This window comes from Leptidea sinapis, chromosome 13, assembly GCF_905404315.1.
Source record: "Leptidea sinapis chromosome 13, ilLepSina1.1, whole genome shotgun sequence".
In the NCBI taxonomy this organism is placed as follows: Eukaryota; Metazoa; Arthropoda; class Insecta; order Lepidoptera; family Pieridae; genus Leptidea; species Leptidea sinapis.
In genome coordinates, this window is record NC_066277.1 from 10,644,254 (window position 1) to 10,672,183 (window position 27,930).

Genomic DNA, 27,930 nt, shown 5'->3' on the forward strand with positions numbered 1-27,930 from the left:
ACTCGTTTGGATGATGCAATGGTTATTACTTATTAGGACATTGGGTGTTTTAATGTTTGCAATAAGCTAACTGTTTTAGAATCTTTAATAGAGGAATTAAAACGGGTGTAAATAAAGATAATAGCGGGTGTCTATGGCGTGTGGTATAAAGTAACCAAGTGGATGCTATTTAGGCGTGAATTGCTATTGCACGAGACCTTTACATCTTGCTACCGCATCGCAGTTCCCTCTGAGATCATTGTTCTGTGCTCGGTTCGTCACTTCAATTAAAAAACACACATTTTAAAAATATTTTATTTACACCACGTGTGAATACACGCATCACAAGGTTAGTTACAATTTTATTAAAAAAAATAATACAATTTACCGAGATGCGATTGATTTGATTACAAATGTTTCATTCAAATAACTTGGAATTAGGCTGAGTTCAGATGTCGGCGCGGATACTTTATAGACTCGCGCTGTTGCCATTTGTACTTAGGGACCTATATTATGAAACGATGATAACCTACAAATATTTAATTAATATCTCTTAACATTTATTGGCAGAATTTTAATGACGCAATTTGGAGTATGTTGACTAAGTTTTAATAATAAATGAAGGTAAAAAGATTTAGATTTTTATTCATTCACTCATTCATATCTCCTATTTCAAAATCAGCACATTCCATCAAGAAGTATCAATTGTACAAAGACGGGCGGCTTACTTTAATTTCTATTATCAAATTCTAATTAAAATACCCAATTACATTTATTAGTCTTTATCATTTTAAGTATAAAGTGTACGTTGGGCTCTAAAGACGCGAAGTTTAATACACCTGCCATACAAATTGGGAGTTTAGAATTTCTAACAAATAAAATATGTTGTGTTAAAATTCTGGAGTAACTGGCATCACTGAACATCATGCGACACACGTCCACGTGCCATATGTGACACTCACGTTTTTTCGTATGTTGTATGTATTTCCCGCGTATGCTGATTAGACTTTATATATGTATTATAAAATAATTATATATGAATAAAATTAAATAAATTCGTTTTATATTATTTCGTTTAACAAATAAGGAATATGCATAATATAGATCACGCCTGCTTTTTATTTGATAGAAGACGACGCCAACAACCAATGACGTCACAGTATATCACAACAAACCATAAAGCGAAGAGGATTCCCGGAAAATAAACTGTGTTGCCATTGTTTTACTTCGATAATCTCTGACCAAGCTGCTAAAATATTTGAATTCTTCAGAAATAATATAAACTTTTAAAAATTAACTTATTGGTCAAAATAATGAATCGAAAATATTGATTTACATGATATTAAAGTAATATTTTTTTAATATATATAAGTGTTATTTAAGTCATATGCGTAGTGCGTACACCACGTCAGCATTACAGCCCGCACGCGTTGAATTCTGTTCTAAAGTATTTCATTCAAGACAAGCATGTAAAAAATTCATGAAGCTTCGCTCACGTGGAATGGTTAAACTAATTATCAAACGCCTTCCAGACAAGTCTTCATCGTCACCAGTAATTCAAGACCTGCTCACTGATCTGTTCCTGTATGTTCTCTGTGGCGTCCGTCACAACTGACGGACCACATCAGAACTGTGGCGGCGTCACCTTAGTGCCCAGCTTCATTGGTCCCTGCCCTCGAGCGGTCCTCCTTGCTTCCATCTCTCTTTGTCGTTGCAACTTTCGCTCTTCTCGTTTTCGCCGAATCTCGTCCATTTTCGACGCATTATTTTCTGTAACAGCAGAATCATAACATTTGATTATATACAGTAGAAATACCTCGTAGACAGTGTCGGATTAACCGCATAGCAAGAGTAGCAATTGGTACGAGCCCCGCACGAAAGGGATCCCCGTATATATAAACCCACTCATCTCTAACTGAGCGTAATTTTTTTTATGAATTTTTTTAAGATTTTGGTATATTGAATTTACTTGATATCACAAAAACGTCAAACTTTACAACTTTTCCTACCAAGACAATCGTCAAACACTCGGTAACGGACTATTTCCAATATAGATTAAGGGCTCTTTCCAAGAATTTGCTACGGGCCCCGCGCTTGCTTAATCCGGCACTGCTCGTAGATTAGATAAGTGAAGCTAATATTAACAGTTTGTGTTGCCCTGTGCTTTCCCGCGGGTGTCGTAAGAGGCGACTATGGACTTTTTAGAAGTGGGAAAGGCACGCTGCCGTCTTATGACTTCAGCACAAATGGGCCAGACTTGTCCGAGTTAACTTACTACACTCACACAGAACACCGGCGTGAAGTAGTGGCCTAGTGCCACTATGTTTCGCATAGGTTAATACGAGGGCTACACTAAAAGTATCGGGAATGGAATGTTTCCACTGTTTCTGTCACATTAAAATCTTTTTAATTGAAAACTGCTTGGTTTTAAAAATCAAATACCATTTATTTATTTAAAAAAAAGATTTTCACAAGGTCTTTTTAAAACTTGTTTACTCGTTGAGAAACTAGAATTGATTCGAGAAAATGATTAGAGCGATTATTTATTATGACTTTCGAAGTGGTTTAACACAAAAACAGTGTGTTGACCGGATGATTTCTGCATTTGGTGATGAAACCCCTTCCAAAACCACAACTTATCGCTGGTTTGCTGAATTTCAACGTGGACGTGTCAAGCTCAGTGGTGATCCCCGTCAAGGTCGTCCAAAAACTGCAGTCACCAAAGAAAACGTTGATGCTGTGCGTAAGCTGATTGAGGAAGATCGACATGTGACATACCGCAAAATTCAGGCAACTTTAGAAATTGGCATGAGTCAAATTCTTGCATGAACAATTAGGTGTAAAAAAGTTGTTTTCCCGATGGATACGCTAGTCAGAAATCGCAGACCACCACCTACTACCCTCAGGGCACTAAAGCAGGCCCTGGTAGAAGAATGGGAGAATTCAGTATGCCAAACCGACTCGAAGCTGTAATCAGAGCTCGAGGAGGCAATACCAGTTATTAAAAATTAAATAACATGTAATACATTTTTGTTGAATTTTTTTACACTAAACTAAAAATGTCTATTGTTTTATCTTTTTTAAGTTAAAAATGTTACTAATGTATAATTTTAGTTTCTAAGAATTAAAGCCTATAAAATTTACAACAAAACGTTTTTAATCTTAAATCTCTACCTTGTATAGTTAAGAAAAAAAAAAAAATTTGAAAAGTGTGATACTTACTTTTGCAGGCCAGTGTATTTGCTTGCCCAATAGAGGCAATATATAAGATAATTTGGCAATCATTAGTTGGACAATTTTCCATACATGTCTGTAAACTACAACTAGTATGTTGGCCAAAAGAGGCAGTCAGGCTAACCAAATTTTTGGTTGAGTTATTTATATAGTATGATAATGCAACAGCTATTCTGTTTTTGTGAAATTTGGAAATACGATTGTACTTTTCTATAAAATAGTTACTATTTATATAATTATTGATGTCAATTACATGTAATTTGCTATTATATTGGGTCATCATATGCAGTTATAAATTTAATGCATATTTTGAATAATTTTGTTCATAGGACAAGTTTCTACTATATGGAAAAGTGAACAATACTAATTGCCTAACATTTAATAAACTCAGTTTTTGTACATTTTGTAGTTCTTTTTTGTTCATATTACTTGTCTGTCCTATAAATACAATTACAATGCTGTTAGGAGAAAATTTAAAACTACAAATATTCTTAACAATGCCCTGGTAAGAACAGGCAGGCATACAGTAGTTAGTTATCTGATAATTCAAATTTATTCAAATATATTTTATTCAGTGGATAACACATATGTCTTCCAACTTCGTCACTAAACATTACAACTATTATTTTGTTGAGAATATTTATTAATTGTATTATGCTTTTTGACTTGGTCCTTACATCTAATAGGTTTACATATGGATGATTCATCGTTAGTAATGGGTGACGCATTCACCTGCTGTCTGGATACCGACGAGCTGTCAACAGGCTGCATAGGCTGTGTAGTAGAGGAATTCTTAGTTACATATGTAGTTATTTGTCAAGGATTCCAACCTATCGTAGTTATATTTACTGAGATCGCAAAGTTCAGTCATTTTAAGAATATGTTCTTTGGTCTCCAATAAATTGCTTTCTTGGTCCATCTTATTTAACAGCTTCTGTAAATTATCTCTTTGTTCTTCAATTTCAACAATTCATTTGTCGTATCACCGCTCTGCGATAATACCTCTCTTAAGGCCTGAGCCTCGCATAGTAACGGAATACTGCGTCTCAAAAACTCGAGTTAGTTAGTTAGGCAAAGCTAAATTGGCTTCGAAGAAGTGCGTCATAAATATAGCACGGCAATACTTCAAGCCGGCCCACATTCTAGCGCTCGCATATATGAGGTTTTGTTATCACGGCAAGTGTTTCGAAGAGCTGTTTCATCTGATTCTTGCCGTCGAGTTCACCCTTTGCACGACACGCACGTTCTGTGGCGTTGCTCCATAGTGCATATTTTAAGGAACTTTCCTCCACGAACAACAAAGCTGTGGAATGAGCGTCCTTGTGCGTTATTTCCGGGACCATACGATAATTGTTCATAAAATTTTTACTTTATTAGACAAGCAAACAAAAACAATTACGTTTCAGGATAAAAAAGTAGAGGGAGAGGAGACATTATAACAAATTTATTATAACAAATTTTGTTGTAACAGTGTTAATTATTGTTATTTAAAAATATTTATGTATAATAGAGTTTTGGTTTGAGCTGATGTTCAAGTTGCCAATGCTATGGATACATAACAAAATGTCTTGACACATGGTTACAATAACCACCGCACATTATGTAGCTCAGGATTAGCGACTTATAGAGTAACAGTAAACTATTTGGTGACTTGAATTCTTTAGTAGCTCTACATATGAAGCCAGATAGCTTATTACATTTCTTGGCTATTGCTTCATAGTGATATTTAAAAGATAGTTTCGAGTCAAAAGCAACACCTAGATCCCGTAAAACAAACTTCCGCTCAAGTGAAAGATATAATGGAGCATTTTTTTATACTCAAACTCATACTATTAGCACTACACCAATCGAGTAGAGTATCAACATCCAATTGTAGGTCAATAGTGTCACTAACAGTTTTAATTCATCATGGATCAGATCATTTACATATATAATAAACATCAATGGGCCGAGATGGGATCCCTGAGGGACGCCGGATATGATAGAGACTCGTCGTGAGTAGCATCCCTTTTGAGCTACTAATTGACTACGACTGGATATATAAGATTTTATCCAACGTAAGAGGCAACCATGCAGACCCATAGTCTCCAATTTACAGGCCAATATTCTATGATTTACTTTATCAAAAGCCTTTTGGAAGTCAGTATAGATAGAGTCAACTTGACCATGATCGTTGAAAGCTCTACAAATAAAGTCTGTATACTCCATCAAGTTACTGGCGGTTGATCTTCCTTTTAAGAAACCGTGTTGCTTCTGAGTGATATGCGGGATAAAGTGGTGGTATAGGTGGTCGTAAACTAAGGACTCTAATATTTTGGCAAAACTGGATAAGATGCTTATAGGCCTATAATTGGTACAGTCGCTAGGGTCACCCGATTTGTGTATTGGTATGATGTGTGCTTCTTTCCAAACATGAGGAAAAACACCAGTTTGTAAAGATTTGTTAAAAATCAAGTAAAGAGGGTCTATCAGAGCCTCTGAGCAATGCTTAATAAAGTAGGGAGGAATGCCATCTGGCCCAGCTCCTTTGTTGGGATCCAATGCATTGAGTTTCTTTAAAATGTCCTATTTAGATATGTGCACTGAAAATAGGGGATAATTAATAGTAGGCTGACTTGATAAAGAATCGTTCATGTGCCTATCTGGTTCAAAAACGGATGAAAAATACTCGGAGAAGAGTTCGGCTGCGGCTTCACCATCAGTTGCAATTTTGTCACCAAACTTAATAGCCTCGGGATTGAAGGTCCAAGTCTTTTACTTTTAATATTAGAAAATAATAGTTTGGTTGAATTATTAAGCGACTCTTCCACACTTAAAAGGAATGAGTTATAACAAGTCTTAATCAGAGCCTTGGACCTAGAGCGTAATAATCGAAACTCGTCGAAGTCCCTCGGATTATTGTTTTTTTTTTTTTTATATTTTTATTAAGAATACGATTTTTCTCTTCTATACAGGCTTTCAAAGATTCTGAAAACCAGATAGGATAGTTCAATCGACCAATTCGCTTATATTTTGTGTTTCTTTTCATTGTGTCGTTAAGTATTTCATGAAAACATTTAACACTCAAGTTGACATCACTGTGGCTTAAAATACTCTCTCATGTGTTATTATTAAGTTGTAGTATACAACTTTTTGTGTTACATTTACGAAACTTAGGCATCATAATAGATTTGTTGTGTATATTTTTAATATTGGATTCAATAGACACATCGATCTCAATGGCTGGGTGGTGTCAGTCGGGCACACATAATAACTCTCAGATAAAGTTACGTCTGTCAGATCTGTCATAAAAAGGTCAAGAGTACGATTATTTGAGTTGCGTTTAATTGAATATAATATTATATAACTTACTTTTACTTTATAAAGTTAAGTTTTTTTTATTTTTATTTAAAATGAATAAATAAATTGAGCCGCAGTGTGTAACTCACCGTCCGCGTTCTCCTCGATGGGCTCGAACTCGCCGTCGTCCCAGCCGCCCAGAGAGTCGCCGCTGTTCTGGTGCGCGGCATGAGGGTGCACGGCGTGCGGACCGTGCGGGGGACCGTGCGGGGGAGCAGCCCGCGGCCGCACGACCGTGGCTCGCGCCGCCTCCGTCCAGGCCGCACTGTTCCACGTCTCGGACGGAGACACCAGCTCGGCCACTGCAGTCTATGACACAGACAATAATATCGATAGAAATAGAAAAAGACGTAGAAAACAATCTTTTAAATCGAAATTGTCGGCAGCAGTACACATCTCTTCTTCCACAAGTTAATCGTAACTATTGCAGAAATAAATTTCTCCAATAGTCAAGCGATAGGTATAGTAAGAAAGTAAGGGACGAGACGAGCAGGACGTTGGTAATTGATACGCCTTGCCTATTACAATGCAGTGCCGCTCAGAACTATTGAAAAATTCTAATCAAAACTACAACTGCGCTCGTCACCTTGAGACATAAGATGTAAAGTCTCGTTTGCCCAGTAATTTCACTAGCTACGGCGCCCTTCAGACGGAAACACAGTAATGCTTACACATTACTGCTTCACGGCAGAAATAGGCGCCGTTGTGGTACCCATAATCTAGCCGGCATCCGGTGCAATGGAGCCTCCCATTGGCTCGAGTTCTCCTGTCGTTTTTAATGCCCTTCATCTATAAATATCAACCAGCAAGGTCTCTCACCGGCTGTTCCTGCAGCTCGCCCCACTCCTCGTTGTCCCAGTCATCCTCGCACAACGCCCCCAGAGTACCACCTCCCGACCTGCCGCTGTCTCCCGTCGTTCCTGCACATTTCACATTCAACCAACGAACACACTCATTGCTGTGCAGAAGTTATAAAACACAGGAGTCACTGACGTATTGCCCTAGTGTGCGTTGTAGCAATAGTTAAATGTGTTAACATCTATTGCACAAAACATAATTCCGACGAAGGTATGAAAGGTTGGGTCGTATAGTATAGTGGAAACAAAATGAAGATAGACGAAACATTTATTTTGTGGCATGATCAATATATATCAGCTTTGTTCTTATATATACGACGTGATGTGTGAACATTTAACGAAAACCTAAGTCTAAATTGTTCTCGCCGGGGCGGAAAGTGGGCATCGGAATGCCGTTTTGCGACGTTGAATGTTAAAGGAGGAATGAATGAGAAACTGGATGAAATTTACGAGTTAATGAATGAGAGAAAATTAGATGTGCAGTGTGTGAATGAGACAAAACGTAAAGGGAAAGAGATACTGACGCGCGGCCCGTTCACAGAAATATGGTCGGGAGTTCCAGATGAAGAACATGGCAGTAAAGGCGTCGGTATACTTCTTCCAGAGCGAATGTCAGAATGCATGCGAGAGTATGAGAGCGTAAGTCCCCGCCTTATCTGGGTCCGATTGAAAGTAGGTCTGACACCTCTATTTTTGGTAGGTGTATACGCTCCGGCCTCTTCCCATAGTAAGGCGGTAAGAGAAGAATTTTGGGAACAAACTTGAGAGGTTTTGTTATTGCGTAAGTTAAATGAACGTATTGTCATGCTTGGAGATTTCAATGCAAGGGTTTTAGTGAAGCGTGATGGGTATGAAAATGTGCTTGGGACGTTGTCACTGAAATGGGCGTCCGTCGCCCACGACGCAGGGAACGACCCGTCCACGTCGCCGCCACTGCTAGTGGCGGCGAAGTGGGACGGGTCGTTCCCTTCCCTAAAATATGGTCGAGGGAGGCGATGGCTGGCCCATACGTCATGCTCGTGAACGGGCGCTGCTTGCGGTGGCGATTGATCCTGTAGCCGGAAACTCTGCTTCATTGTTTTAAAATCAAAAATTATATTTTCTTTATAATTGGTAATAAAATGGTCGCTAAATACCTTTATTTATTTATTTACGGTGTGTGTGGATTGGATGTATCTACTGTACCATGGCCTACTATTATTGTTAATACAGTAGTCGGCCATGACTGTACTCAATAACTCTTGTTTTTAAGTATCGATTTACATTTTTTTTGAGTATTTAGTAGTTAGAGTATTATTGCTGCAACACTTTACATACATTGTAACTGTTGTGTAATCATTTCGATGTGTGAGTGAGTAATTGTCACAATGAGTTTCTTGCCACTACTTATTAAAGCTCAACCCTCAAAGGCGGTGGATATAAAAAAAAGTCATTTGCGTGACCTGCATAAATAAAGTGATTTTGATTTGATTTGTCTGACACCATAAAGGTAATTAAACAAGTACAGTACCCGCACTAGAGTCGATCTCGCCCCAGGCCGACATGTCCCAGTGCTCGGGATCGTAGTCCGAGGCTGACTCGCTGTGCTCCAGTGACGTCATCGATGTCACCGACGACGTCGTCGTCGACATGCTGCTCGACGACGGTTGTTCTGGAACAGAGACATTCAATGACAGGCACTTTTTAAAACTTTTTTATTTAATTAACAGTTACTTGGTTGACTTTGAAGAGAGACTTATACGTGTTTGAGAAGATCTGGAACTAGTTGATATAGTTTCATTACCATTATCATCATCAACAGCCGTCAAAGATTTCCACGACGATCGGTCCTGCACTGCCCTCAACCAACTTATTCGGGCGATCTTGACCTGATCGTCGGTCCATCTTGTGTGTGTCGTTCGGGTTTAGACGAAACGATCCTGCCGTCACCGGTCTGCAGCTTCGTCAGTTGGCTCTGTCCAATAGACAAATCTCGTGCGAATACTGTGCAGCCTTTGTTATGCTTTATGGCCGCCTTCACACAATCTGTATTGTGGCGGCGTATATCGCGAGTCAGTGACTTGGAAATCCGTCTATTTAGCTGCCTATACTTGGAAGCTGCCTATGCTTGGACTGAAGGGAGCATTTGGTGTCTTACATCCATCAATTTTAGGGTATTGTCTGGGATTTTTCCGGTTCTTATTGAACGGCTGGCCTTGATGAACTTAGACCCAGCCGTTTGAACAGCTGCCACGAATCTGTTATTATACTGGTCTACGTTTACGCAGTCACCGTGGCATTCGAAGCTGTTTTGCTTTTGGCAGTTTTCGAGGTTTTGGGTCTGGATGGACGCTTTCGGAGCGTAGACTTCGAAAGTCGAGACCGCTCCAGTTTTGGATTGATATTCAATGTGCCTCTTACTATGCGGGGCCGCCGGGGACTGGGGGCCGGGGCCTTGTAGTGTCTGTCATGTTTGAGGGGTTTTTGCCATAATCACCACGCTTGGCAGGCGGGTTGGCGATCGCAGTAGATAGTGTGCTCTAAACAAAGATGCTGCTGCCCATCCTCCGTTGTTTGTATCCCTAAGTCACCTCTTACGACACTCACGGGAGGAGATGGGTGGTGCTATTCTGGTCCGACACCACACACACCAATATATTGACCATTATTTCGATCACCGAGTGAACAAAGACACAATTTGTATTCGGCGCCAACACGAATGTGCCATTACATAAAGAGCTGAACGTTTCTACTAGCAGGAAGTATACAACTACATTAACTAATAAGTGTTATCTAACTTGGCGGTGACAACAATAACAATATATAATATATAATATATAGTGGTACCCAGCGAGCCCGGCTTGGACAGCGCGGAGCGGGCGGGCAGCTGCGCGCGCGCCGTGTCCGAGTGCGAGCGGTAGAACTTGGCGGTGACAACAATAACAATATATAATATATAATATATAGTGGTACCCAGCGAGCCCGGCTTGGACAGCGCGGAGCGGGCGGGCAGCTGCGCGCGCGCCGTGTCCGAGTGCGAGCGGTAGAACTTGGCGGTGACAACAATAACAATATATAATATATAATATATAGTGGTACCCAGCGAGCCCGGCTTGGACAGCGCGGAGCGGGCGGGCAGCTGCGCGCGCGCCGTGTCCGAGTGCGAGCGGTAGAACTTGGCGGTGACAACAATAACAATATATAATATATAATATATAGTGGTACCCAGCGAGCCCGGCTTGGACAGCGCGGAGCGGGCGGGCAGCTGCGCGCGCGCCGTGTCCGAGTGCGAGCGGTAGAACTTGGCGGTGACAACAATAACAATATATAATATATAATATATAGTGGTACCCAGCGAGCCCGGCTTGGACAGCGCGGAGCGGGCGGGCAGCTGCGCGCGCGCCGTGTCCGAGTGCGAGCGGTAGAACTTGGCGGTGACAACAATAACAATATATAATATATAATATATAGTGGTACCCAGCGAGCCCGGCTTGGACAGCGCGGAGCGGGCGGGCAGCTGCGCGCGCGCCGTGTCCGAGTGCGAGCGGTAGAACTTGGCGGTGACAACAATAACAATATATAATATATAATATATAGTGGTACCCAGCGAGCCCGGCTTGGACAGCGCGGAGCGGGCGGGCAGCTGCGCGCGCGCCGTGTCCGAGTGCGAGCGGTAGAACTTGGCGGTGACAACAATAACAATATATAATATATAATATATAGTGGTACCCAGCGAGCCCGGCTTGGACAGCGCGGAGCGGGCGGGCAGCTGCGCGCGCGCCGTGTCCGAGTGCGAGCGGTAGAACTTGGCGGTGACAACAATAACAATATATAATATATAATATATAGTGGTACCCAGCGAGCCCGGCTTGGACAGCGCGGAGCGGGCGGGCAGCTGCGCGCGCGCCGTGTCCGAGTGCGAGCGGTAGAACTTGGCGGTGACAACAATAACAATATATAATATATAATATATAGTGGTACCCAGCGAGCCCGGCTTGGACAGCGCGGAGCGGGCGGGCAGCTGCGCGCGCGCCGTGTCCGAGTGCGAGCGGTAGAACTTGGCGGTGACAACAATAACAATATATAATATATAATATATAGTGGTACCCAGCGAGCCCGGCTTGGACAGCGCGGAGCGGGCGGGCAGCTGCGCGCGCGCCGTGTCCGAGTGCGAGCGGTAGAACTTGGCGGTGACAACAATAACAATATATAATATATAATATATAGTGGTACCCAGCGAGCCCGGCTTGGACAGCGCGGAGCGGGCGGGCAGCTGCGCGCGCGCCGTGTCCGAGTGCGAGCGGTAGAACTTGGCGGTGACAACAATAACAATATATAATATATAGTGGTACCCAGCGAGCCCGGCTTGGACAGCGCGGAGCGGGCGGGCAGCTGCGCGCGCGCCGTGTCCGAGTGCGAGCGGTAGAACTTGGCGGTGACAACAATAACAATATATAATATATAATATATAGTGGTACCCAGCGAGCCCGGCTTGGACAGCGCGGAGCGGGCGGGCAGCTGCGCGCGCGCCGTGTCCGAGTGCGAGCGGTAGAACTTGGCGGTGACAACAATAACAATATATAATATATAATATATAGTGGTACCCAGCGAGCCCGGCTTGGACAGCGCGGAGCGGGCGGGCAGCTGCGCGCGCGCCGTGTCCGAGTGCGAGCGGTAGAACTTGGCGGTGACAACAATAACAATATATAATATATAATATATAGTGGTACCCAGCGAGCCCGGCTTGGACAGCGCGGAGCGGGCGGGCAGCTGCGCGCGCGCCGTGTCCGAGTGCGAGCGGTAGAACTTGGCGGTGACAACAATAACAATATATAATATATAATATATAGTGGTACCCAGCGAGCCCGGCTTGGACAGCGCGGAGCGGGCGGGCAGCTGCGCGCGCGCCGTGTCCGAGTGCGAGCGGTAGAACTTGGCGGTGACAACAATAACAATATATAATATATAATATATAGTGGTACCCAGCGAGCCCGGCTTGGACAGCGCGGAGCGGGCGGGCAGCTGCGCGCGCGCCGTGTCCGAGTGCGAGCGGTAGAACTTGGCGGTGACAACAATAACAATATATAATATATAATATATAGTGGTACCCAGCGAGCCCGGCTTGGACAGCGCGGAGCGGGCGGGCAGCTGCGCGCGCGCCGTGTCCGAGTGCGAGCGGTAGAACTTGGCGGTGACAACAATAACAATATATAATATATAATATATAGTGGTACCCAGCGAGCCCGGCTTGGACAGCGCGGAGCGGGCGGGCAGCTGCGCGCGCGCCGTGTCCGAGTGCGAGCGGTAGAACTTGGCGGTGACAACAATAACAATATATAATATATAGTGGTACCCAGCGAGCCCGGCTTGGACAGCGCGGAGCGGGCGGGCAGCTGCGCGCGCGCCGTGTCCGAGTGCGAGCGGTAGAACTTGGCGGTGACAACAATAACAATATATAATATATAATATATAGTGGTACCCAGCGAGCCCGGCTTGGACAGCGCGGAGCGGGCGGGCAGCTGCGCGCGCGCCGTGTCCGAGTGCGAGCGGTAGAACTTGGCGGTGACAACAATAACAATATATAATATATAATATATAGTGGTACCCAGCGAGCCCGGCTTGGACAGCGCGGAGCGGGCGGGCAGCTGCGCGCGCGCCGTGTCCGAGTGCGAGCGGTAGAACTTGGCGGTGACAACAATAACAATATATAATATATAATATATAGTGGTACCCAGCGAGCCCGGCTTGGACAGCGCGGAGCGGGCGGGCAGCTGCGCGCGCGCCGTGTCCGAGTGCGAGCGGTAGAACTTGGCGGTGACAACAATAACAATATATAATATATAATATATAGTGGTACCCAGCGAGCCCGGCTTGGACAGCGCGGAGCGGGCGGGCAGCTGCGCGCGCGCCGTGTCCGAGTGCGAGCGGTAGAACTTGGCGGTGACAACAATAACAATATATAATATATAATATATAGTGGTACCCAGCGAGCCCGGCTTGGACAGCGCGGAGCGGGCGGGCAGCTGCGCGCGCGCCGTGTCCGAGTGCGAGCGGTAGAACTTGGCGGTGACGGCCGTCACGGCCCAGCCCGCCCACGTGGCGGCCGCGTTGCTCAGCGAGGGCGTGGCCGTGTGCACGTCCGCCTCTGAAACACAAATTACCCAATGATTGATAATTGTAATTTATTTATTTATTTGTTAGTAAGGAGCCCCCGGTCCGATCCTCAGCCACTACGTACCAATGTGTTTTCCGTTTTTGAATACGTAAGTTTGTCTGTCGCTTGGCAGGTCGGCAACACTCCTGTCATTCATCTGGTGTTACATACCACATGGCCATTAACCATTTACCATTAAGTTTAACACTGAACCTCATATGAACATCTCTAGCCATTCACAACCAGTGTTGGTGACCAGGTCTGCATTGAACGTGGAAGGTGCGAGTAGCGTGTGATATTGACGACAGAAGTCATTGAAAATTGCGATAAAAAAATTTTGCCCACGGATTATTGTTAATTGATCTATACTGAAGGCGCCTGAACTTTTTCATTTTTTAATTTTCAATTTTCATATTACAAAGTTTAAATAATATTTATTCATTATAGGTCCGAAGGAGGCGTGGCTTGCGCAAGCACACGTTTTCGGGCGTATTTTCAAACCTCTATCAATAATTATAAATATTGTTCCTACAGTTCCGAGAGATGGGACTTTATTTGGCAAATTTCCTTTTTTGAATATTTTTTCAATTTTGAATAGAGACACAGCTAGTCGGTAATAACTCGAGGTGATGTATCATTTTGAAAAATAATTAATTTTATATTTTGTATGAGCATTTACCCATTCCTTCTTTCAGGCTGGGGTCTTCAGATACTTTCTCTAACTTGCCGAGAAAACCCTTTATAGTCCTGAATGCTGCATCTCGAACCTGAAATAAATATTTGTTTTTTTGAAAATGAAAAATATGATTAGAGAACGCTATCAAAATACGACGAATGTGTGTAAGTAGTGACCTGTTTTTCGGGGTCGACGGTCAGCGGGCACAGAGCGGGCAGGACCCGGCCGGCCACCTCAGCCAGGAGGAAATACTGCTGCGTGGCCGCTAGCGCCAGCACGCCCGCTTGCCGCGCCGGCGGGAACGCGTCCCGCGTGGCACGCACGAAAGCAGATACCAACACCTTCTGCCGGATCTGCGGGTGAAGGTGCGCCGCGATCTTACCCAGGCATACCGTCGTGTTGGTCCTGAAATAATATGCATCGCTTACAACAAGTCCCGCGCAACTCACAGTTATAACAAAGGCGCGAATAGTTATATATTATATATCAATAAATTAAAAAAGGTAAAACTAAGCATAAAAATCAAGCCTCATTCTCAAAAATTTTGGAAAAACTAGTACACACGCGATTGACAAGTTTCCTTGACGTACACAAAATAATATCTGACAGACAATTCGGGTTTCGCACTAAAAATTCAACAGAAAACGCTGCAGACTTAGTAACTAAAATTTTTTCGTCCCAACTAGATAAGCAGCAAGCATGTATCGGTATATTTTTAGACCTCGCCAAGGCTTTTGATACAGTCGGTATTCCAATACTTTTACGAAAACTTGAGCTCTTAGGTAATCGGAGTAATTGCCTGAACTGGTTCAAAAGCTAGTGCTGTGCCCAACTTAGTGTGTTATATATAGTTGATAAGAAAAGCAATCCAAGTACAATAGATTTTGGCATCCCCCAAGGAAGTATATTAGGCCCCACGTTATTCCTTTTGTATATAAATGACATCAAAATTCTAGTTGTGACTTCATTTGTTATGTTTGAAATCGGGAAGTGACTTAAATTTAACTTGCAAGATTTATTTATTGATTACAGACAGACAGACATACACTGGAAGAAGTGAAAAAACAACTTAAATAAAGCATGTAGCAAAAGGTACTTAAATTAAGCATCTTAATTAGGGTCACATTTATTTATTCCAAAAATGTTAATTGATTTTCAGCTGCATAAAACCTCTTTGGTGTTACAAAAAACCTGTCACCAATAAACCATGTTACCTGATGCATCCTTGGTCGTCTTTCGACTGCAGTCTTGCAAAATGCTTCAGCACTTCCACATTTATATTGTTATAATTCAGTTTTGGCGCCAGATGTATAATTGACTTGACTGTTTGTTCCCGGATCACAGGGTTGGTATCTAAGAAGCCCTGTACTACTTTCGGAAATATTTGGTCGTTCACCTGGAAAAAGCAAGATTTACGGACATCAGGTCTACTGGTCGAATGATCTTTTAAAAACATAAACATTTTGTGATTGTAGCCAAAGATTTCTATGTATACTACTAGATAAGAAATTTGGAATAACAATTGTGTTGCAATTTTGGATTACGTAGGGGGCAGGGTAGCAGGTATGGTGAATATGCCTTGCATACGCAAAAGTAATATTAATGACAATGTTTTATTGGGCACTTTAAAAAAAATCGGTGTTAGTCTGTTGAAAACAACGTTCACGGCGTACAAAACAGTGCACTTGTCTTCTCGCTTGCTCTCAGTGGACTAAACGAGTTGCGGCGTCGTAACCGAAACTCAGTGAGCAATTATTTACGACTCTGTGATCTAGTAATATACATAGAAGTCTTTGATAATAGGGCTAATGTTTGTGACAGAACTGATTGGCCGCACTTGGTATATGACATCAGTGTGCGTGTTGTCACGTGTTATATAAATACGACACGTCTCATATAATTCGCTCTCATCATTAAGGAATAATACAAAACAAAATATTATACGATATCATCTTGACTAAAACAGCTACAATTATAATAATAGGAGTGTTCGATATTGGATAAAAATAGTGTGTGTGTACTTATGTATGCACGCAAGAAGTTATACTTCTTTGGCCTAACAAAGCTAAAATCGTTAAAATTGTTTATTCCTCGTGCTATTCTACGTTTGTAGAAAGAACAATATTGAAAAAATCTTGCAACGATGGCTTTGACAGTTAATTATTAAATAACGAATACAGCTGTACGGGCTTGAACCCTTTGCCTATCCTAATAATGGACGAAGAAACAAAAAAAAATAACGAATGTCGCAAACGTCAGAAAATTTAAGGAACTAACTTCACCCTGTTACTTTTGTGTTACAGTGATGCGCGAAAATATTAAAATTTCAAACTAATAGCTGTTTCCTAACGCATCTAAAGAAGTATAACTTCAAAAAGAAAGTAAAGATTTCGCTTGACCACACCACAACACAATAATTATAACTCACAGTAGCGCTCTGAAGATGTAAGATGAATTGATCCAGCTGCTGCAGCAGTCGGGACCGCGTCGTCCTATCGTTGGACCCGAACAGCTTCACCACACACGGTACTATCTGTTTCTGGTACTCCTCTTCATCTAGCAATTTACCTAACTGTAAAATAAAGCAATAATTACATTTATAATAAAACCAATCTCATCATCATGAGCCGGAAGACGTCCACTGCTGAACAAAGGCCTCCCCCAAAGATTGCCACGACGATCGGTCCTGCGCTGCCCTCATCCAACGTATTCCGGCGATCTTGACCAGATCGGTCGGTCTATCTTGTGGGGGGCCTATCAACTCTGCGTCTATCGGTACGTGTTCGCCATTCGAGGACTTTACTGCCCCAACGGCCATCTGTCCGTAGAACTATGTGCCCTGCCCACTGCCACTTCAGTTTCGCAATCATTTGGACTATGTCAGTAACTTTGTTTCTTCTACGGATCTCCTCTTTTCTGATTCGATCTAGCAGGGAAACTCCGAGCAAAGGCCTCTCCATTGCCCTCTGAGTAACCATGAGCTTTCTCTTAATTTCTCATTTCTTATGAAAACCTAGTCATGGCCAATTGCGCTCAATTGTGTTAATATGGAGTGTTAACCTCTACTCTGCCCATGCCCTCATTAAAGCTCGCATATCGTGACAGTTCTGTCGTCGTTGTGTCATGTTAAACAGAATGAGTCACTATTACCTAGGACAGGAGTCATCCTGTCTCGTACGTCACTACGAGGAACTTTTGTGTGAAAGTGTGAAAAACGTTGCCAACAAGTAGGCTTGTCTAACATATAGACTATACTGACAGACTATATAGGTTGATCGAGACAGTCATTTTATTGAATGAAAATTTCAACGGGTTCCAGATCTCAAGATTCGGGTATAAGACATGGCCTCCAAGATACTGTTATACAACACCCCTTGATAATTTTTTGTTGGGTTATGTGAAATCATTGGTATATTCCAACAAGCCAAGAACTAGTGGGAGGCGCCTTTGCACGTGATGCCGCCTAGTTTATGTGTATCACAACGGCGCCTATTTCTGCCGTGAACCAGTAATGTGTAAGCATTATTGTGTTTCGTTCTGAAGAGCGCCGTAGCTACTGAAATTACTGGGCAAATGAGACTTAACATCTTGTCTCAAGGTGACGAGTGTGAAGAATTTTTGTGTTTTTCAAGAATCCTGAGCGGCACTGCATTTTAATGAGCAGAAAATTACCATCAACTGAACGTCCTGCTCGTCTCGTCCCTTATTTTGATAAAAAAAAAACCGTCGAAGACCTAAAGAATAACATAGCACACATTATCAGTGATATAAAGGTGCCGATATGTCAAAAAGTGATGGGAAATTGGGTCTCTCGTATTCATAAAAGCCTTTAAAGAAAAAGTATTCAATGTGACTTTATTTCATTTCAAATATACCCAGTCCTTACTGGAAAACCGCAAATAATAGTGATGTCCCATATGAGGAGATTCAATTAACGGCTGTGGTCCTTATAGAAGTCTGGCCACCACAACAACTTAATAAGCTGATCGCAGTTATTCAAGAGAAAGGAAAGATGAAATATACCTTAAACAAAGGAGCTAGCACAGCAGAACCAGCATCTCCGTAGTGAAAAGCAGTCATCAACTGTGGTAGTATTTTATTAATACACACGGCCTCCGGGAAGCTGTCCAGGTGACTGCTAAGAGTTGAGAAGAATTTTCCTTTCTCCGATTTCTCTTTGATTTGCATTTCTTCCAAGAATAACATTGTGTCTATTAAATCATTCTTGAAAAATCCTCCGAGTTTACGACACCTGTCAAATTATACATTTATAATACCTAATTATGGAGAGTAGAGGTAAGCAGTATCATCTCATATGGGAGAAAAGTTGAAAAAGTGCCCAGCTGTATGTTGTAAATAACGGTTCAAAAAAAAATCACAAAGTTCAAACAGTTCAAAACATTTGTTAGATTAACATAGTTAATTATTAAAAATTTCAACAAGTCGTACAAAACAATGTAGTACATATAACCTTAAAGAGTTATTATAGGGAAATGTGCACCTAACAGATTCTTATGAATTCATCATCATGGCTGGGATGAAAGGGCGTGAGGGATATGATCACATCGTTAGGGGCCTCAACCTGACACCTGAGTTACAAGTTTCACAACGGATTAATAATTTCATGTGACAACTACCACCACCAGTCTATAGTGGGAAGCTAATTTGCACAGGATGCCGGCTAGATTATGGGTACCACGAAGGCGCCTATTTCTGCCGTGAAGCAGTAATGTGTAAACATTACTGTGTTTTGGTCAGAAAGGCGCCGTAGCTAGTGAAATTACTGGGCAAATGAGACTTACTTAACATCTTATGTCTCAAGGTCAGAAGCGCAGTTGTAGTGCCATTCAGAATTTTTGGGGTTTTCAAGAATCCTGTGCGGCACTGCATTGTAATGGGCAGGGCGTATCATTACCATCAGCTGAACGTCCTACTCGTCTTGTCCCTTATTCCATAAAAAAAACTATTAGTTATGACTTTCTTGTATTTCATTAGGTATATGGAGGGTAGAGGTAAGGAGAATCATCTGTGTATATGAAAAAGTGTCCGTCAAAATGCATTAAATTAGGGTGGCGCCACAGTAGCATCAGGGTAAATGTTAAAAGAAGCGCCATATATAATATCTTATAAGTTCATAAGAATCTCTCATGTTGTATATGAAAGAAAAGGTTTTGAAATGACATAAAAATATACAAACCGGGTAATAATATCTGCAGGGTTTGGCCTAGATGCCGGGTTAGCACTAACTAGCTCACAATATAATGTACAAAGCTGCTTAGGTATGGCATCAATTGTTTTGAGGGCTGGCTGGTTCTTTAGTGGACCGTTATATGTCTCCCAAATTAAACAACCTAAACCCCACATGTCTGAAGAGCTGCACAAAAATATAATAATTAATCAAATTGAAATGGTTTAACTTTTTTTATATATCAGGCAGACTATGTATTTCGGCCATAATTTGTTAATCATAATGAGGCATTTATTTCTCAAAATTGATTCCTTTAGAATTCTTTTTGATGTCATTTCTAATATACGACTACTGCTTCGGAAAAAAATGGTGCTCTGAGAGAGAAGAAGCGGCGCAAGAACCTCTCCCAGCATTCCTCTTTTTTTGCACTCTTTTTAATAAAAATATACAATATTGTACTGTCATTGCTGATACTCAAAATCTAGACCCAGGCTGTCCGATCACTTAGATATTCAGCTGTGGAGTGATAGGATTTACGACAGAGCTATTTTTTAATAAAACATTTAAATTTATTTATAGGTAATGCCTGAACAGTGGCTGGGACTTTATTACAAAAGTGTATACATTTACCCTTAAAGCCATTATGTATCTTATGAAGCCTACTAGAACTAGTTACAAGCAATCCCTTATTTCTAGTGTTATAATAATGAAAATCACTATTAAGAGCAAAAAGGTGACGATTTTTGTGAACATATATTAAATTTTCATAAATGTACTGACAATGAACAGTCATAATATCTATTTCTTTAAATTTTTCTTTGAGAGACTGTCTATAACCAAGCTGATATATAGCACGAACAGCTCTCTTTTGCAGAGCAAACACTATATCAATGTCAGCAGCATGACCCCATAGTAATATACCGTACGTCATGATGCTGTGAAAATAACTGAAGTACACTAATCTAGCGGTCGCAACATTCGTGTACTCTAATCTTTCTAACTGCATATGCCGCAGAGCAGAGTCTATCTGCTAGATGGGCAATATGTGGACCCCACTGAAGCTTTTTATCTAATGTGATACCCAAGAAGACCGTAGTGTCCACAAGTTCCAATCTCTGGTCATTTCTAAGTACGTTGGTTTGTACCTCCGCTGTGTTTGGTGTAATGAACCATAAACACTTTATTTTTTTACTGTTTAAGTGTAGATTATTCGTCTCAAACCAACGCACTATCTATGAGAGTGCATTGTTTACCTCGTTATCAATATCCGCACGTCGCTTCACTTTAAAAATAAGTGAAGTATCATCAGCAAACAATACAATCTCATGGCTATCATCTACCACAAACGGTAGATCGTTAATATATATAAGAAACAAGAAAGGACCGAGAATAGAACCCTGTGGAACACCTATTCCCACAGGTTTACCCGAAGACCGTTTGCCATTTACATCGACTATCTGAACTCTTTCGCTTAAATATGATTTTAACAGATGTAGGGCTCTATTTTTCACTCCATAATGTTTTAGTTTTAGGAGTAAAGTTTCATGGTGGACGCAGTCAAATGCTTTCGACAAATCACAAAAAATGCCCAATGCATCCTGTGACTCTTCCCAGGCGTCAAAGATGTGCTCAATGAGTCTAGTATCCGCATTAATTGTTGATAAGCCCCTAGTGAAACCAAACTGATTTTTGTTCATTAATTTACAAAAATGCATTTGTAGCTGTTGAAGCAAAAGTTTTTCAAAAATTTTACTAAAAACAGGCAGCACTGAAATAGGTCTGAAATTAGCAGGGTTAAAAGAACTGCCCGATTTAAACAAAGGTATAACTTTGCTGTATTTCATGAGGTCAGGGAACACACCCTCATCTATGCATTCATTAAATATTATTGCTAATTCAGGTGCTATAATGTCAAGTATGTATTTTACAATATTATTCGAATGACCCCATAGGTTTTTTGTATTTTTTAGGTTAATTAATTTGAAGATTTTTATTATATCGCTATCTGTAACATACTTAAATTTCAAATCAGTGGAAGATACTGGTACGTGTAATTTAAGCATATCATATGCTGGTTTTGGCGAAGAGTTAAGGTCTTTGGTCGTGACAATCGGGATTTCGGAGAAGTATTTAACAGACACATCAAAGTCAAATAATATTTATTAAAATTGGCTGAATCTCAAAATAGGATTTAAGATCACTTATTCAATGCCAAATATTACCACCCGTTCGAAATAGTGTGCCTCAAACCTGAGAAAAATGAACACGAGAAACACAGTTGGCTTTTGTTTTTCATAAAAATATGGCAACAATGTAATATCATACAATAAACATTCATAACCTTTAGCATACAAATTTAATTTATTAACAATTCTTTTAAATTTCGTAACACATTTGTTTTGTACATTTTCTGGGATCATGTTGGATAAGCATGTACATCACCCTTAAAAGACTTACTACCTCGACTTAACAGAGTAGTAGGCATAACAAGTTTTGTGTTTGTTCCTCGTGACACCACCACTTTGAAAGAACTGAAGCACACCTCTGCTTGCTGCAGTATGCTCTCGACACTGATATAAATATTGCCCATCTCCAAAATATGGGCTTGTATGTCCGACTCATTAACATCTTTGCTTGTTCTCGACACATAAATTGTTCTCTGAGTCGGCAACCTAGATTTTAATTCGTCGCATCGACAACTTTTTACGTAGAAATACCAAGATGATGGCCCTTCATCGGAAAGTAACAATGCTTTCGTTATCTCAGAGATTGAGGGTAATTCAATACATTCGATGAGTGAATCATGCGACTTTGATTTACTCTGACATATAGTCGTCTTGTGACGGTTGAGTTTCGCTTGACACTGTAGTCCGAAATTGTTTATAATGGGGTCACAATACGATGGCGTGAACTCGGACTCCGTATTGGTGTATGGACCAAGTGGAAGTGTTTGTGGAGATCTCGGTTTAGGTTAACCTGTCCATACACTGCAGGCAGGGATTGTTATACTAAAAGTGTTCCATAATTCTTCCATGTCAGTGTCATATTTTATTTGGTGTCACATCAATATAGTCAAATGACACCGGTTTAAGATCTTTCGCACAAATTATGGCTGCACTGCTGGTTCAATTTCTTTAAGGACCCTTTTGACATCCTTGATGTTTTTCCTCTTTTTAACATCAGTTTTTTATTTGAATGTTCTTGAGCCCGTTTCCACATTTGTTGAAAAGCATGTTTTTTCCCATTTCTATCTTAATTTCACTAAAATTTTATGCACTAATTTGTACAATACTTCATTCATCTAACACATCAATTTTATTTTGTACAAAAGAAAAAACCTTAGTTATTAATACACAAGCTATAGTGTCTTAGCTTGTACCATAGGCAAACACAGTAGGGTGCCACATTGATACAACCAAGAGAACCGAAAGCCCTTGGCTTAATGAATATTCTGTGAACACAACTGCTCATAGTTACTCAACTCATCTCACACTTAAAAAACTTCTAATGACCAGTAATAATAAGATATGTGGAAATATATGCTGACCTGCAACTTGTTCCTCAAGAGGCACTTAGCCTTAACTTAGATAGTATACATGTAAAATAATAAGTTAATAAACCATTTCCTCCATAATAAATTACTTACCACTTAGTTACTGCCTTTAATTTAGATGGATCTTTTTTTTCTGGGGGGTCATAAATCTCCAGAGCTGGCAATATTTTAATTGGAATCGGACTAGAACCTTCCTGAGCATGGCTTGTTATAAACTCAAAACCCCCCAGTTTCCATTCCCCAGCTGTGGTTACAAAAACAGAGTATAAACAAACATTATTGTGTTTCATATTGCCATCATTGTTGAAGAATGACAATGCCCTCTGCAATAATAAAACAATAATTAATTTTTTCACTTCTCATGCTCTGAAATTGCTTATTTGTGCACAATATAGGCTGCAATCGATTTTTGTGCACAAGTGCACAAATGGATCTACTCATAAATGTATCTATATTAAGGCAAAGAAAATGAGCCATACAGCCAAACACAATAAAAGTTCAGATAGAATTTCTTATTTTTTAATATTTACTTTAATTTATTTGCCTCATGTGTTTTTTTAACACATAAAAGATATTAAAATTAAAATATGGTAGGTTATTTAATTAATTAAAAAAATATACATATTACCAAATTAATTCAATAGTGGGCTGTATAGGTCTGGAGCCCAAGCCTAATATCAATGTAAGATTTAAAAAAAAGGTGTCAGAAAAACGGTCTTGTTTTTTTGTGTGTTTATTAATTTCTTCAAATTTGCTAAAATTGTTAAAAATGTCCATGTTAAATGTCTGTTTTATTTCCTTGCAATCGAAATGAACCCAAACACACACCAAAATCCCCATGATCTGAGGCATACTGCATACAATCAGTTTCCCGGAACTGAAAGATTGAGTACATTTTTTTTGTCAAAGTATTTATTGTAATTGCAAACCATACCAAACCCAACAGAGTGACTTCACAATATGAGCTCCACACTTGACTCACTGTACTAATAATTATTAATAAAACTTGTTGTTTAGTTATCAACATGTTTAAATTAACTTATTTATGTTTAAATTAAGTTATAATTTCACTTACAGTTATTTGAAATAATCCCCATGCCAAAAATAAGTCTCTCTGCTGCCCATCTATCTTCATATCCATCAAATGAGTAGCTAGAGGGTCAACATACTCTGTCGCAACATACAAAAATTTTTCAGTTTCACAGCTTTCTAAATAATGTAAAAGGCTTGGATGCCTTATAGTTTTTAATTTCTTTAACGAAGCCTTAGCTATATCGAATAAAGTCTCTGAATGCTTTTGCACATCAAATAAAAATATAGACACCTCATCTTGCGTTCCTCTCTTCTTTCCTTTGTGTAATGTCCAAACACTTTTGTCTTCAATGCCAGAGACCGGATCACCTACTTCAAAAGGAAAATCCTTAGTGGGATCTCGTGAAAAAAATGACCACATTCTGTATGATGAATTACGTGGAGTTACAGAAGGCAATAAACATTGTAATGATCTAATTTGTCGAATGGTTTTACACTGAGAATAAGGAATAAATTGGATGCAATTGATGCAGTATGTACAATGACGTTAAAGTAAATAATAATACAAATTCTTAACACTATTGAATTAATACATCATATTATTATTGTTTAACTTATTAAAATTCACCACCACGAATGACGAAAGTACTTCTGTTTACCAGATTTATCTACACAATAAGTCAATAATTGACATTTGACAATTTATGTCATACTAGTGCTAAGGCACGATAGGTACCTACCAATCAGTAGGATTTGAAGAATAGTACCTACACTTGTTGACACTGACAGTTCTATACTATAGTAATTACTATGAAAGGCAGCCATATTTCGTTTCCAAAATACACGATACTTTTATCGTTACACCATATCCATCGACGATTTAATAATATCATTTTAGCCAACTATTATAGGTTTCATTCAGTCATTCACTGTTCAATACCACATAATATAATACTTGTACTTACTTGTTTCAGTACGGTGTACCTACCTATAATAGTAATCGAGTCCGTAGCCGACTATTATTGTTAACAATAATAGTAGGCTATGCCATAACTCTACACAAAAAAAAACAACTGTCAAATATGAATTACTATCCTTAAAATCGAGGTTAAGTTTCGTTAATGTATAAACACATAATAATAAGTTTAATTTATGATCAAATATTCCTTTGTTAAAGTCTAAGAAATCTATTATCCTAAAATGTCTAAATCTGTTTCTCGGTTAAAATCAATGAAAAAAGTAGCGGATAAAATTGATCATTCGTCAAAACTCCGCACTAATGTTCCTGCTGGAATGGCTGCGGCTGGACCTCCACTCGGTCCAATGCTTGGGCAAGTAAGAATGACGTACGTTTATTGGTATCACTTTACTTAATACCAGACTATCACCACATTACCAAAACATTCCTGTGTTGCAGCGTAATATAAACATACCAGCATTCTGTAAGGATTTCAATGAGCGTACTGCAAATATAAAACCTGGTATACCTGTCCCAGTCAGAGTAAAAGTGAATCCAGATCGATCTTATCAACTGGTCATCCATCAACCACCAGCATCCTATTTTATAAAACAAGCAGCTGGAACGAATCGTGGAGCTATGGAACCTGGTATGTGCAATAATATTTTTTTTTAATTTGTATATTGTATTTTAGTGAACAATTTTCTTTACTATCTAACCTGTTTTAGTGAAAGAGATATGTGGTAAAATAACACTCAAACACTTATATGAAATAGCTAAAATAAAATCACAAGATCCACCATTAGAATGGAGATCAATGAAAGAAATTTGTACTATGCTTATTGCAACAGCAAGAACATGTGGTGTAGAAGTTGTGAAGACTTTAGATGCTAAAGTAAGTTGTAATATTTAAATATCTATTATGTAAACTTTTATTTATAAGACACACTATTTATCACAGCATTATGTGGTTACAATATTCTTAACTAGGGCCCTGTTACATCTCCATTTCATTATTTATTTTTATTCAAAACAGCATTGTAGATCATATGTGTCTGTTACATTCAAAAACTTCCACATTTAGACACTCCATTCCCAAGGAATGGTATCATTTAGAAAGACATTTATTTTACAATTAACCTCTTCCACATAAACAATTTTTCCAACCATTATTTAGTTGAACTCACTAAAATGGGATTGCTTGTGGCGGCATCATGTGCGGGGCTGTCTCCTTTCCTCAAATATGTGCAAGGGGAACATTGGCTGGTCCATGTGTCAACTTGTGAATGGGTGCTGCTGCACCACATGCTTGTGGTGTGAGGTCTACCTGTTATATATAGTATAAAATCATTGTATTTGTGGGATTAAGTAATTTAAAAGAAATATTTATAGTGACAATTCAAAAGCACTTAATTAAGCCTAATAAAATAAAGTTTATTTGACTTTATCTTTGACTTTGAATATCCTTGTAACATGTTGGAGTATTCTACTCTTGACATGCTGATAAGTGGCAATTTTCCAATATAAAGTTTTCTCTTAGTTTAGACACTTAATAAAAAAAATTATATGAAATAGTTTTTATTCCTCTTTTGATGTTAAACCTCAAGCTACCGTATGTTGCGAGAGGCGTTGTATGATGAGAATTGTAATGTTTTTTTTTTACAAACAGGAGTATGGAGAATTTTTAGAAGAAAGGAAATCAATAGTAGAAGAACAAAAGAAGTTATTACAAGAAAAACGAGAAGCAAAGATGTTAAGAACAGCATAAATAATTATTAAAATTCAACATAGAACATTAATTAATATTTATGAGGTAACTAGTGTAAAATAAAATTAGTATTAGAGTAATAATTGTTTTTTTATTTCCTAAGAGCTTTTCTAAACTGCAAAATACCGCTTTAAGCAATTTGCGACATACTCTATAACAACCTCATTATCCCAAACAATGCCATGTGCGTGTTAAGCCACCTCAATTTTTTTATTAACACAACACTTGTGTAAACAAAGCACCACACTGTTGGTCGATAAACCACAGCTGCTGTGTTTCAGCACCCAATGTGTTATCAAGAATTTATGAGAAACAAAAATGCATTTTAAAAGCAAAATTTATTAATCCTACAGGTTTTTGTCTTTTCTTTGAATACTTATGTGAAGAATAACTATAATTTATAAGTATGTTAGTAATAGTAATTAGGACAAAAATAAAATAAATTAATAAAATAAAAAACATTTATGAAAAAAATGCAGCCCATCGAGTTTGTTGCGCCCATTCGTCTCAGGTCTGAGGCATACTTTTTCGAGTGGGTGGTAGTTTTTGTCTTTCAACAAGTATTTCATATCCAATTTTGAATTAAATATTTGAATTTGAACTCACCTTAACTGTTCATGTTGGTCTCTCTGCCTAGCTCAATTTGGCATCCCCTCCATTCCGCGCCATTTCATTGCATTGCAGATCTGCTCTCGTATTTCTGCGTGTCATGAATATCACCTCATCATCATCGGCCGGAAGACGTCAACTGCTGGACAAAGGTCTCCCCCAACGATTTCCACGACGATCGATCCTGCGCTGCCCACATCCAACGTATTCCGGCGATCTTGACCAGATCATCGGTCCATCTTGTGGGGGTCCTACCAACACTGCGTCTTCCGGTACGTGGTCGCCATTCGAGGAATTTACTGCCCCAACGGCCATCTGTCCGTCGAACTATGTGCCCTGCCCAATTTCACTTCAGTTTCGCAATTAATAGGGCTATGTCGATGGCTTTGGTTCTCCTACGGATCTCCTCATTTCTCAGTCGATCTCGCAGGGAAATTCCGAGCATAGCCCTCCCTATGGCCATGAGCTTTCTCATCAGGGCCATAGTTAGCGACTACGTCTGCGTACCGTAAGTCATCACTGACAAAACACACTGGTTGAAAACCTTCGTCTTCAAACACTGGTATTTGGGACGATAATATTTTAGGGAGCTTCCCGAACGTTG

The 27,930-nt window shown here is 39.9% G+C and overlaps 2 protein-coding genes across 2 annotated transcripts; one reads left to right on the top strand and one right to left on the bottom strand.

Moving 5' to 3' along the window:
- Positions 1-280: 280 nt before the first annotated feature.
- On the bottom strand, positions 281-24,653 carry LOC126967505 (N-terminal kinase-like protein). Its single transcript, XM_050811992.1, has 13 exons — positions 24,035-24,653; positions 23,053-23,282; positions 19,416-19,592; positions 18,242-18,470; positions 16,647-16,790; positions 15,433-15,614; positions 14,395-14,623; positions 14,222-14,309; positions 13,372-13,533; positions 8,920-9,060; positions 7,372-7,472; positions 6,642-6,861; positions 281-1,749 (listed from the first exon to the last, which is right to left on the bottom strand). The coding sequence occupies exons 1-13, from the start codon at positions 24,410-24,412 to the stop codon at positions 1,604-1,606; spliced, it is 2,427 nt and encodes an 808-aa protein (XP_050667949.1). The 5' UTR covers positions 24,413-24,653; the 3' UTR covers positions 281-1,603.
- Positions 24,654-24,883: 230 nt separating this feature from the next.
- On the top strand, positions 24,884-26,800 carry LOC126967510 (39S ribosomal protein L11, mitochondrial). Its single transcript, XM_050812002.1, has 4 exons — positions 24,884-25,326; positions 25,409-25,598; positions 25,678-25,844; positions 26,619-26,800. Exons 1-4 carry the CDS (start codon positions 25,192-25,194, stop codon positions 26,715-26,717), a joined length of 591 nt encoding a protein of 196 aa, XP_050667959.1. The 5' UTR covers positions 24,884-25,191; the 3' UTR covers positions 26,718-26,800.
- Positions 26,801-27,930: the final 1,130 nt, after the last annotated feature.

Coding starts and splice junctions, on each gene's coding strand:
- LOC126967510 (XM_050812002.1), top strand. CDS start 25,192: ATGTCTAAATCTGTTTCTCGGTTAAAATCAATGAAAAAAGTAGCGGAT. Junction 25,327..25,408: donor TCGGTCCAATGCTTGGGCAA/GTAAGAATGACG, acceptor CCTGTGTTGCAG/CGTAATATAAACATACCAGC. Junction 25,845..26,618: donor TGAAGACTTTAGATGCTAAA/GTAAGTTGTAAT, acceptor TTTTACAAACAG/GAGTATGGAGAATTTTTAGA.
- LOC126967505 (XM_050811992.1), bottom strand. CDS start 24,412: ATGTGGTCATTTTTTTCACGAGATCCCACTAAGGATTTTCCTTTTGAA. Junction 23,283..24,034: donor GGGGATTATTTCAAATAACT/GTAAGTGAAATT, acceptor TTATTATTGCAG/AGGGCATTGTCATTCTTCAA. Junction 16,791..18,241: donor TGCTAGCTCCTTTGTTTAAG/GTATATTTCATC, acceptor TTTATTTTACAG/TTAGGTAAATTGCTAGATGA.